The sequence below is a fragment of the Schistocerca americana genome, chromosome 1 (assembly GCF_021461395.2).
Source record: "Schistocerca americana isolate TAMUIC-IGC-003095 chromosome 1, iqSchAmer2.1, whole genome shotgun sequence".
In the NCBI taxonomy this organism is placed as follows: Eukaryota; Metazoa; Arthropoda; class Insecta; order Orthoptera; family Acrididae; genus Schistocerca; species Schistocerca americana.
Genome location: NC_060119.1, coordinates 1,250,304,164 through 1,250,316,920, shown reverse-complemented (window position 1 = coordinate 1,250,316,920; position 12,757 = coordinate 1,250,304,164). Strand labels below are relative to the sequence as shown.

Below are 12,757 nucleotides of genomic sequence, written 5' to 3'. Positions count from 1 at the left end.
TTGTATTAGGTACAGTCAGCAAAGCTCAACAGTTTGCATGGAAAATTAAGTCCAGTATCAGGCATTCTAGGCATATACAACCATGTTGCAAATTGTGGCAGGTTTAGTTATTGTGGCAATATATTATCATGACAGGGAGATGTGCTATGCATAACATTGGAAATTAATACCGATGAAACATCGTACTCGGAAGTACTGGATGTTTCAGTATGGCAAAATATGTAGTGATTTGACTAACAGCACTAGATGGAGCCCGAAGGAGGTGTTCAGCATCGCTGTGCACGTAGCTCCATGGTCCAAGTGTCTGGTTGTCACTTGTTGAATCAAAGTTTGGTTCTGCCATCTGACAAATATATATTTTTTCTCTTTTTTTCCCCTCAAATTAATGTAAATGGACTGATAAATAAGCTACTCACCAAGCAGCGGCTGGAGAAGACACACAACCAAAAAAGTTTCACTTTTACAAGCTTTTGGTGCAAGTGGCTCCTTTCTCTGCCAGGAGGAGGAGCTATTGGGTCCGAAAGCCTGTAAAAGTGAAACCTTTTTGTGTGTTTGTGTTCTCACACCACCGCTTGTTGAATAGATTTTTTAATCTATCCATTTACATGTATCAGTCTTACATCAAATTTTTATCTTTTATGAAGCTTGTGTTTCAAATATAGAATAATTAACTGGAACAAAAGAAACTGACCATGATATATTTTTTCAGATTATGAACTTAGCTGTAAACTTCAAGGTCTGTAGCAATCTGTTTGCCCTTTTATTCAGGAACACAATCACTCTCAGTTTCGAAAACAATCTAGTCCAAATTAGATTACTGAATAGAGAGTTTTGTCTGTATACATAAAACTATTCACAGAAGTAGCAGACGTAACAGGAAAGCACGTGCACCAGAAAAAAAAATCATTAAGATGAAAGTTATTAAGAGAGAGGAAATCTTTAACAATTATCTTATAAATTTTGGTCTCGAAGAAATATTACAAATATGCTGCTAAATATATAAGTTCAGCTATTCATTGTAATTGGTCTGAATAAGGAATTTAAATTCTGTCACACAATTTTTATTAAAATCTGATTGGATGCGTATAATGATCTAAGAGAGAAGCAGGTTCGAAATTGCATGACCCTCCATTTGACAGGAGAAGCACAGAATATGGTTTTTTTAAGAGAAGTTATGATTTGTTTCTGCCCAGTTTCAAGAAAAATAGAACTCAATAATTTTGTTGAAATTACAGATCCTAGCTGATGGAATGCCCTATGCTTTGACTTATTGCAATTAGAATTTAATATGAGAAAATGATTATTTATGTTACAATCTGACATTGTTTTTAATTTATCCAAATAGTACTATCAGTACTAAAATGATTTTAAATATAGGGGAAAGATGCCTATTATGGGAGAGTTCACTAATGTTAGAGAGTTCAGTCATGCTCAGTCCTGTTGGGAAGTATCAGAACTTGCTTCTTGCAGCACCTGAGACATAGAGCAGTGACAATAAGACGATAATGATTTGTTAGTACATGGTAGGCATCACATCACATTGGTGTGATAAGAGACATTAGGGTCTACATTGTCTGTTTATCGCTCCATTCCACGTATAAAATGTAGCCTCTTGTGTGGAATTTGTGGGAATGTTTATAATGCATTATCCGCAAGAAATAGAAACATAGGTCAATTAGTTACCTCATTTTTTATTACAGTTATGTAGAGCAGCATACTAGAGAGCAGTAATAATGGAAAATGCTATAAATGGCCTCTGGAAAATGGGGCTTTCCCCATGTAACGGGCATATACTTAGAGAAAATGACTTTGCAGTATATCAGAAGTTTGACATATAAGTTGCAAACAGCGGAGGAAGTGTGAGTTTAAGTGGTATCCAACCAGCTCCCACAACCGGCAAGCAACATCAACAGCCACCAACTGTAGTAAAAATCAGAATATGCTGAACCTGTTAAGTAGCTAAAATCATTTCCCCAAAGGGAACTTTTGAATCAGTTCAGAGAGAAGAAAGCTGTAGCACAATCAAGGGAGAGAGAAACGAAAGTTTGGTTCTGGAAAAAGGAAAAACACAAGAAACATAATCTTCCAGTCATTTGCAGTCTGATACACATTTTAGAATGCTTCAGATGTGCAATCTGAAGAAGACACTGAATGCATATTCTACAGTGGTCATACGTTAGAAGACTAATATTAAAAAAATGGGCACATTTCATGGAATACTATCCCGGGGCTGCCGAAGAATGTCAAATTCTGTAGTTCTTTTGGGCAGAAAATGTTGGATGGTTGGTAAGAAAGCGAATATTTTTTTAGGGTTTACCCGTTCTTGTATTGGTTGATATTAAGCATTTTCTTTGACTGTCTCATATTAGGACACAATTCTTATTTTGAGTCAAATTGACTTGTTTGTGCTTTTTTTGACTTTAACATTTATATTAAGTTTTAAGTAGCACAAATACAGTAAATAAAATTTATAATGATTTCACGTAGATTTCCAATTGGAAACACATACAGTTATATAAAATTCTGTTACATAAAATAGATAATATGGATGAGGAAAGTTTCAAATAAGGGATGAGGCTAAGTATGAGATCCACCTATCATTGGCTTCAATTACCTGCCTCACTGGATGAGGCTTGGAGACTGTCAGCCCCTGGAACTATGTTTCGTCTTTGAGACTCTTCTATGTGTAAAATATTAAGTCCCGCAGTTGGCCATGGGTGTGGGGTCAGTGTTGGCCAATGCTAGTTCATGTGATGCTTCATTTTGGATCACGAATTTTCAGTGGGTTAAGGTCTAGTGCTTGAACAGGTCAGTCAGTCAGGTCAATGTCAGTTTGTTGCAAAAATCATTGCTGAACAGTTCAACTCGTGTGAACTGATGAGTGGTTCTGCTGAAACTGGGTCACTCATTTGGGATAGTGCGTTCTCACACTCAGCACCACAATATGTTTCATGACATGTGCATAGTGTTCTGTGGTGAGAAATTCGGTGAAGTGACCCTGCCCCATCTGATGATATCTACCACCAGCACGAGACTATAGTTTTGCCAACACAAAAATGTTGCACCACATTTTGTTGGCCATAGCCTGTAGACCTTCATTGGATGCTCATTCACTGAGTTGTGTATTGCCTCACCTGAAAAGATGACATGGTGGCAGTCACAGTCTACATTCAATTCAGTGGAGGCAAGCATGTAAAGTTTGTGAAAGTCATTGGGGGCCTCTTGGCAGCCCTATATGGGCTAAGGCCAGCATCCTGTAAGTGGCTGCTAACGGTTTTCTAGCATCCAGGGAAATTGGTCTCATCCTTGAGTTGGATTGCGTTTAAAAATGAATGTTCCATGTAGGTGTCAGTTAACATATTGTCTTGCATTGATACTTTTCCTAAGCCAGTTACTTCTGTCTCCGCGACTCCTTTATCGTTTCTGAGCACTACGAACTCAAGATCCGAACCCGGCTGCCAATTCACATGCAGTGAAACCATCATACTGGTCTTGTGCCAGGACGCTGTCTCCCGTGGCCTGTGTACATGCTGCCACTAAATGACTGACTGTCGTATACCCATCTGTGGTACAGTGTGTTATCACACTTGGCATATGAGGCATGTTTCTAAAGTTCTGCCCTCCGTTAAATGAAACTGAAGAAAATTATTTATTTTACAAAATACCTTTACAGGCCTTCAATATAATCTCCTTTCTTGCTTATGATAGCTTCCCAGCATTTTGGCAACTTCTGTATTCCCGATAGGGCACCTATATAGAATGAGATTTTCACTGTGCAGTGGAGTGTGCGCTGATATGAAACTTCCTGGCACATTAAAACTGTGTAACGGACTGACACTTAAACTCGGGACCTTTGCCTTTCACGGGCAAACTGAGCTACCCAAGCACGACTCATGACCCATCCTCACAGTTTGGTAGGTAGGAGATGAGGTACTAACAGAATTGAAGCTGGGAGGATGGGTTGTGAGTCGTGCTTGGGTAGCTCAGTTGGTAGAGCACTTGCCCATGAAAGGCAAAGGTCCCAAGATCGGGGTCTCGGTCCAGCAGACAGTTTTAATCTGCCAGGAAGTTCAATACCAATGCACACTCCACTGCAGAGTGAAAATCTTATAATGGAAACATCCTCCAGGCTGTGGCTAAGCCATGTCTCCGCAATATTGTTTCTTCAAGGAGTGCTAGTTCTGCAAGGTTTGCAGAAGAGCTTCTGTGAAGTTTGGAAGGTAGGAGACAAGGTACTGGCACAATTGACGCTGTGAGAACTGGTTGTGAGTCATGTTTGGGTAGCTCAGTTGGTAGAGCACTTGCCCGGGAAAGACGAAGGTCCCAAGTTAGAGTCTCGGTCTGGCACACAGCTTTAATCTGCCAGGAAGTTTCAGGGCATCTTCATCATTGAGCTGCCTGGTTACTTGGGTCGCATTGTAAACTACTAAAACAACTAAACTGTCAATGTTTCAAGTATCTTGCTGCGGTATGAAGCACCCTGAAGAGGAATGCAGCAAGTCAGTCAAAATGTTGGCAGTTTAGTCGTTTTAGTAGTTTACAATTATGCGACCCAATACTCAAAATTATTTTATGCAAAATATCACTCCTTCATTGATGAATTTTTGTGCATGAAACATTCTGCAGAAGCAGCCTGTTAGTACGCACCTACAGACATGCCCTGGGGCAATCTTATCTGTAGCTATGACTCCATTCATGTCATATGCAAAGATCATCATCAGTTTCATCTTTGATTGTTGGCAACAGAATTTTTTTCAGGTGTGGAGAGTCAGAACTCTTCCATTGTGAAAAATGAGGCTGCAGTTCTGGCTCAAAATCTAGTATACAGGCTGCATCAAATGCAGCAATGTTTTCAGGAAGTGTTCTCCTTTTGCTCGATAACAGTGAAGCAGTTCATCTGTGATTATTTTACGACCTGCTTTGTGCTGTTCACTGAGACCATATGGAACCCATCTGGCAGCAAATTTTCTCATTTTTAATTTTTCAGTTACGATTCTGTAAACCAAACTGACAGACGTTGTGGCATCATATGCAATTTTGTCACATGTTTTCTCAATCGTCTCTCAAATTGTCATTAACAATAACCGGAGAGGTGTAATCTGTTGCAGCTGATGATCTTGCACTTCTTGTTTTGTCTTCAGTGCTTACCTGGTCTTCACGGAAATGAGCAAACCACTGATACTGTGCTACAATCCACTACACTATTCCCATACATCTCACTCAAAGTGTTATATATTTCCATTATGTTCTTCCCATGTAGGGATTTAATTTTGATGTAGGAATGCTGATCAATACATGTAATCTGACTTGCCTCAGTTTCAGCTTCCATTTTAAAAGTAAATCACTCATGACATACCCATGCAAACCTGCAACAAGCATGCAACTGCCATGAGCTCACAACTGACATGTATTTCAACATTATTAAGCCATAGTAATGGTCACCCAAGGGCAGTGTGCAAGAGTTTTGAACTGACTCTTGTGTCTCGGCTATATTCATGTTATGCCTGCAACATATCAATAAATAATACAATGTAAAAAAAAGCTGACAATACAATGAAAAAAAAGCTGTGTCTAGGGGATGCAAACACTAATTACTTCAGTGGAATTCAAGAGTGTGATATATATCAGAGAGAGAGAGTTATCTACATACACTTGGAATAAACTTCTGATAATGTTGTATGAGTGCACTAGCAGTTTTTTTGTAGACAATGCAAACCTAATTACATTTTTGTCTGTGTCCTGCACCATTGTCTTAAAACCCAAATATATAACATAGAAATTTTCCTCAAACACTTATTTAGTAGACAGATTCATTGGAGATGGGAAAAGACTGGACAATATGTAAAATAAGTGGATAAAATCACATAGGATAATGATGCAGGCTAAACCTGATGTTTAAAGTTCAAACCAAATGATGTTTATTAATTAAATTTTACACACACATAAGAATGTTGGCCTCTTACAGATTTGTGGATATAGTTAAAAACAATTAAACAATGATTAATTTATGCAGTTTAAGCAGAACATCAAATATATGTGGAAAGATATTCTACTACACTGTAATTCACGAAATCAGTAGCAAACATTCAAAGTTCAAAAGTGCAGTTCCCCACTATCAATGATGAAGTAAATTAAAGTCCTTTACCATCAAAAACCATTGTGAAGACATACAACTAGTCTGCCACCCATCTACTTAACCATGAACTGCAGTGAATAATCACATTTGACAGCTGCCAGAAATCCCATAAACAAAATTAAAGTTCTACTAAGTCCACAAAAGTTTTAAAGTATCTACCTCATGTGTGGCTCCTGGGTGCCATAGCCTCTTCACAAAAACACTCACCATCACCAACAAAACGCTCACCAACAAAAGACCTTGTATGCACAGCCTGCACTTGAATATTGTCTGTGGTATCATTCATTACTGAACCGAACTTGGTTACTTCAACAGTGACCATCTTTCAGCGTTAAGGATAATTACATACATATGCAATACACTAGAACAGAGAATAAATTGGTATGACTATTTAATGACATCTCATTAAAATATTGACACGTAAGTTATTAACAAGTTCTGGAATGCCATTCTACATCCAGCCTTGCAATGTGTTCAGACTTACAGAACATTACAAATACTTGTCAAATAAGATTTTTCATCCATTAGGAATATTATTTAAGGATATGGGAAACGCATACTGTATTCATATTACATGTAACTGTGGAGAATTTTTAGTAAAGACAAAATATGCATATCAGTTTTGTAAACTTGCCTACAATTGTTTAAACAATGGAAATTCCTATATGGAATAATATGTAAAATAAAGGAAAGGTATCCTTTCATCTATAGCTGACTGGTGTGTGGTGTATAGAAACATGCAATAGAAAACAGTATTTAGACTAGCATTTGAGCTTTTGCTCTTTCTCTAGTAGAAGTACACACGGTGACACAGACTCTCTAATGCAAATGACGACAGCCACGGCAAGACTGACTGCTAATTATTAATGACATTTGCTTGGTCAAGTGGAAGTGGGCATGGCATTGGGAAGGACTTATGATGCAAAGAGGTGATAGTGGGATAGTGTGACGCAGTCTTTCGACAAATGACTCCGGGGCTGCACAACACTATGAAGGGAGTCAGAGGGTAGAGCACACAAGAGGTACAGAGAAGGAGACGGTTAAGGCAAAGCAAGACAGTGGAAAACAGGTTAGCTCAGGTTGAGGCCAGGGGTTGAGAGAGTGAAGGATATGCTGCAGAAATCATTCCCATCTGCGTCATTCAGACAAACAAGTGCTGGAACAGAGTATCCAAACAGCTCGTGTAGTGAAGCAGGTGTTGATGAGTTTCATATCAGTGCACACTCTGCTGTAGAGTGAAAATTTCATTCCAGCTGGTGATGATTGTATTGTGATGCACAACATGTCTGGCAGTGGAGTGGTAAACATTTCCTGTTCTGTTACCACCAATCTCCTTGTTGGTCACTGTAGATGTGACATTCTCATATACCAACATCCCCCATGCCCGTGGCTTTGTGACCGTGGAACACTACCTTTCCCATTGTTGTCCTGACACCAAACCCCCAGCTCTTCTGTAATCTCTTAGCCAACCACATCCTAATCCTCAATTATACCTTTTTCGATGGCCAAGACTATAAACAAATCTTTGGTACTGCCATGGGTACTAGCAGGGCACCATCATATGCCTACTTAATTTTGGACCATCTGAAGGAATTCTCCCTAGCCAGTCAGCACCCAAAACCCCTTCTTTAATTCAGATCTGTTGATGAAATTTTTATGGTCTGGACTCATGGCAGGGAGAGCCTTTGCTCTTTTCTCCATAACCTCAACACCTACTCCCAAGTCCACTTCATCTAGCCCTTATAACAGTGAGCCACCTTCCTGAATGTCGATCTCCACCTCACAGATGGCTCTACAAATATGTCTGTTGATATCAAGCACACCAACCACCAGCAGTACCTCTGCTATAGCAGCTGGTATCTGTTTGTGACCAGGCAAGCTAGAATCTCTTTACTTCCTCTCTTGTTTTGCCATCTGCCTCATTTTTTTCATTTTTGACTAATTACTATTAACATACATGAGTATAATCGGCATTTTCATAAAAGATAAAGGTTGGCCCTCAGTTTTAAAGAATATAGCACCAGATCTAATTTTGTGCTTAGATTTGTGTATGTCTTCAATTTCCCAATTTATTTTGTCTATTCCTAGTTAATATCTTTTGTTATAGGGTACAATCAGCGATTGTTCCATGACTTAGGTTCTATTGTTGACTTATAAACAAATAAAAATCTGTGCTAATTATAAACATTTGGGAGATGAAACAATAGTATCCTTTAAGTATTTATTTGGCTTTATTAGGAAACATTTTAGCAAAACCGGCTCTTAATTAATTCGAAAATAATTATCAGATTTGTCAAAAGTATTGTTTGTATAACTATATCTGTTAATTTCATCATTTAAACAAATAATTCGGCCTAAGCCTTATGGTAGAAGAAACCATTAAAAAGAAGGAGTTTTTCTATATATTCAGTTAATTGAATGAGCTACATTTTAATTGTAATTTCTGTAAATTAAACATCGAACAATGTATAGTTTCAGTACCTATTATTGTGAGGATATATAAAGACACCGTTTTTGGCCCTGAGACAGTCAGTTCACAGCCGATTTTCAGACAAGAAACCTGTATTGGTTAGATCAACAGTAATGCATCAACTTAACCATGAAATAAATGCAACACAAATAGGCCATGTGTTAAAACAGAGACAGTGTCTGTTCAATAGTGTCACATGTACCATATTATTCTGCAAGAACTGTGTGGTTATGTTTTTACTGCACATAGATGTTCAACGGTAAACTATTGTAGCAGTATGCTGACATATGCCTGCAAACTATTAATGAGGCTTATCAAAAATTAACCAATAGTGAGCTGGCCATATTAACTGTATATTATTGGGGGGTTGTGAACAGTGAAAGTAAAGAACTGTGCAACTGTTGGCGACATCATCTACAGTAGTCAGTGTTGAACTTCCACCGCCTCATCTTTCAGGCAGTATAGCAACACAGTATATCAACACTGAGGACTATCAACGAAGAAATAAAGCACATATGGTGCCCATCCAGGTGAGGACTAATATATTTGGGCACTATAAATTAGGAATCGCGAACTTTGAACAGTGAACTCAAGAACGGTTTACAGTGGAGAGATTTTAACAAAGGAAGTGGAACAGCCAATCAGCGCATGGGTTTCAGGGCCACAGTATGCCTCTCTTCACCTGTACCCCCCCTCTCCTTTCCTTCCCTTTTTTGGTACCCCCACTTTCCCGCTCTCTACTTCTTATATGACCTACCCAACCTTAAATTTAATGAAAGACAGGTAATGTTGAATTATGTATGTTTTCAATTTTCCTTTGAGTTCGTAGGATTACCATTTTGTTACTTTATTGGATAGATGCTTGTTGAATACTTCCACACCAGAGTACAAAATTCTGCTCTGAACCCTAGACAAGGAGGGAAAGTCTGCATGAAAATTATTTTTGTTTCTTTTATTGTGATTTTGTAGATCAATTAAGTTGAAAATTCTTTTTATTATCAGCCACTTAGAAACCGTTAGGAAGTACACATACTATTTTTTTTACATATGCATATGTTTGTTCAGTTTCCAACACTATGCAAAACCAGGTAATACTGGTTGTGTTGTAAGTCAGTCTGTGATTAAACACTGGTTTCTTTAATCTAGGGTACTGTTCATCGACCATCACTACCCATGGCTCGCTGTTCGTGAAGGCTCTCTGCTCGGAGCTGCGAAGTCGAGGAACTAAACTTGATATCCTGACACTTTTGACATTTGTGTGTCAGCGTGTTGTGATTGACTTCGAATCCATTACACCTAATAACAATATTATGCATGGGCAGAAGGAAGTGCCATGCATCACATCATTGCTGACAAGATTATTGTGTTTTGAGGAGAAGAAGTAAGATAACATTAGTTATAGAATTCGTATGTGCTAAAATTTTGTTGTCTTGTACTTATGGCTGTAACAGCTCCAGGTCTGATAGTTTGTAAGAAAAGGCACATTCAGAAGTGCAAAATGCCATTTTATTTATTTTGAGACTAGAGGAATTTCGGCCAATATATTTTGATATGGTAGCTTTCTTTTTAAAAAAATTTGTAAAAGTTGCAATTTTACATATTGGCCAAAACAGTTTTGTAATGCAAAGGAAGTATTTGTGGCATTACAGTTAGCAGAGTAATGTACGTTTGAGCCTTTTTCTGTGGAAAGTATTTAATCCACATATTTTCTCTTTTGTTTACCAGTTCACTGAAACTATCACGCTTGTTTTGTAATATTTGTTGCTTTCCAATGAAGTAATGAAAATGTACTGGGTAATATGAAAAGAAACAAGCTATGCAAATATGTTACAGTTTTGGGTACTCTGGAACTTGAAGATTTTTTATTATCTTATTGACCAGTGTAAATGTTCCTGCAGTTTGTCATTTTGTTCCCTAATTGTTTGTGTTGGAATGTAGATTATTGTAATATAAACTACACATGCAGAAAACACTTGTAGTTGCGATTTATGCTCTCTAACGTACTCAAACTCTCAAATGTTAATGTTGTTCTTGATGGTTGTAACAAATCAGACCTTTTCACAGTAGCATTTGTGTGCAGTTCTTGATCACATTTAATTTCTTATTTCCTTGTAATAGCACTCTCTGGAAACAAAAAACATTTGCTCCAACATATAATTAATCTTATTTCTCAATTTTCATTTTCAGTAATACCACATACAGTTAGCTTTGGATCATGCAATATAATACAATAAAACTTTGGATCATGTGATAAGATGCACTGTGATGTAAAAGTACAAAAAATACAGTTGTAGTGCCTTTGGAAACATCTGTAGAATAGAGTGTCTGAGTATTTACTTTTTCATAGTTAACTGCAAAGGAACTGCAAATAAATAATTATACATACTTTTTAACTCACTTGTAGAGCTTAGTGTCCATTCCAGTTGAATAACCTTTTAAGAGTGAAACATTTAATGTGTGGTTTATAAGTATTTAAAGACTGTAGCTGGGAAATTGTATAAATTTCAAAAGAAAATGTGTTCCTTTGACTGGAGATGTATGATCCTTATCTAAATTGGCTTTCTACTGACTTTTAAATGATACTGTACTGATAGTTGGTATTTTTGCTGCAGTATCTGTCATGAATAGCAATTATTATCTCTCTGAGATAAACTGCATGATGGTAAATAATTTACTTTTCTTTGAAATAAGTAAAACTATAGGCTAAATGCAGTGGTTTTTGAAACATTCCATGTCATATCTGAAAGTTCTTTTGTATTGTGTAGGAAGTGGAATATCCTGTATAGTTGATTTATTCTTCACATGTTGTATATTTGATTAATACCATGTCTGAACTTTTTTTTAAATTAAGGTGAGAACTGCATATTTTACTTGTAATCATATATTTCTTGTGATGTACTTATTGTAAAAAAAAGTATTGTAAAGACAATGTATGTAATTTTGATTGAAATTATAATTTAGTATGTCAGAATTTGGTTCAATTTCATAAATAAATTATTTCAAAACTGTAGTTCTTGTCTACTGGAATACTACCAGAATGCCTACTGTTCTGTTATGTCCATGCATTTGTTGTTCACAGTAACCACATCAACCAATACTAAGAATTCCCACAGTTGCCAACTGCATTATGATAGATGATGACTTGGTCCTTAATTTGTCTTAGCCATTTGTGACACTGTATGTGGTGAAGAAACCTCAGAAGTTTTTAGATCCTATTTTATTTTTTATTTTTGTTGTTAGCACAGAATTAGTGTATGTGTTAAAAAAAAAAAAAAAAAAAAAAAAAAAAAAAAAAAAACAGACATATACCTGCAGCTTTGCTTCTGTGTCAGTAATTGCACCTAGATACAGACCACAGTTTTGAATGGGACATAGTATTTACTTATGCTATGGAATCACAGATAAGTGTTTGCATGTATCACTGGGAATTTATTAGCCAGCTTTTTCATGATGCTTTTCAGTTGCCAGTTAGCCACACACATGGGAATTTTTTTTTGTCAGCACTGTTGTATCATTGTCTTACCTTTCATTGTATGAAATGGTATGTGTAGACAATGAGTGACCATATTAGACTTACAGAAATACTCATTTATGTGCAAGACACAGCATGAAGATTATAAAAAAACGGAGAGAATTGTGCAAGTAGTAATAGTGCTGGTTCCGCTAAAAAGGTGAACAGAACAGAACAAAAACAGAAACCATCTGTTGATAAGTGCTGTTAATAAATATTTTAGTAATTCTTTTCCTAACACATTGTTAATAAGCATGAACAAAAGTACTCTTCATTAACAGATGATTTAGTTATAATAGTTGAAATAATTGAGATGGACAGAAATGGTTATGCTTTTGCTGTTATTTATTTCTTTCTGTTCCTGTATGCAGGAAAGGTTCCATTGTGCATGAGTCAGTTATGAAAACTATAGCTGTTTTTTTTCTTGGAGTGTGAAGTGTATAACATGCTTGAATAATAAAATCAATTTCCTCCAGACTCAAATCAATTTTTTGGCATTTTTAAGTAAAATACCAAATGCTTGTTTCCTTATAACATTTTACTCACGATAGCCTTGGTGGCATATTGCTCTTAGATCTGTTGCTGCTTCTGCTGTTGTGATCAGTCTGAAGACTAATAGAGTGCTTCCAGGTGTTTAGCT

At 36.9% G+C, this 12,757-nt stretch overlaps 1 protein-coding gene across 1 annotated transcript in view; it reads left to right on the top strand.

The window, feature by feature from the left end:
• LOC124620074 (caspase-1-like) overlaps window positions 1–11,616 on the top strand; it is a 90,759-nt gene extending 79,143 nt beyond the window's left edge. Inside the window, exon 6 of the mRNA XM_047146765.1 lies at window positions 9,753–11,616. Within this exon, the coding sequence (XP_047002721.1) occupies window positions 9,753–9,991 (239 nt within the window). The 3' untranslated portion in view covers window positions 9,992–11,616. The remainder of the gene's footprint in view (window positions 1–9,752) is intronic.
• The last annotated feature ends 1,141 nt before the right edge of the window (window positions 11,617–12,757 follow it).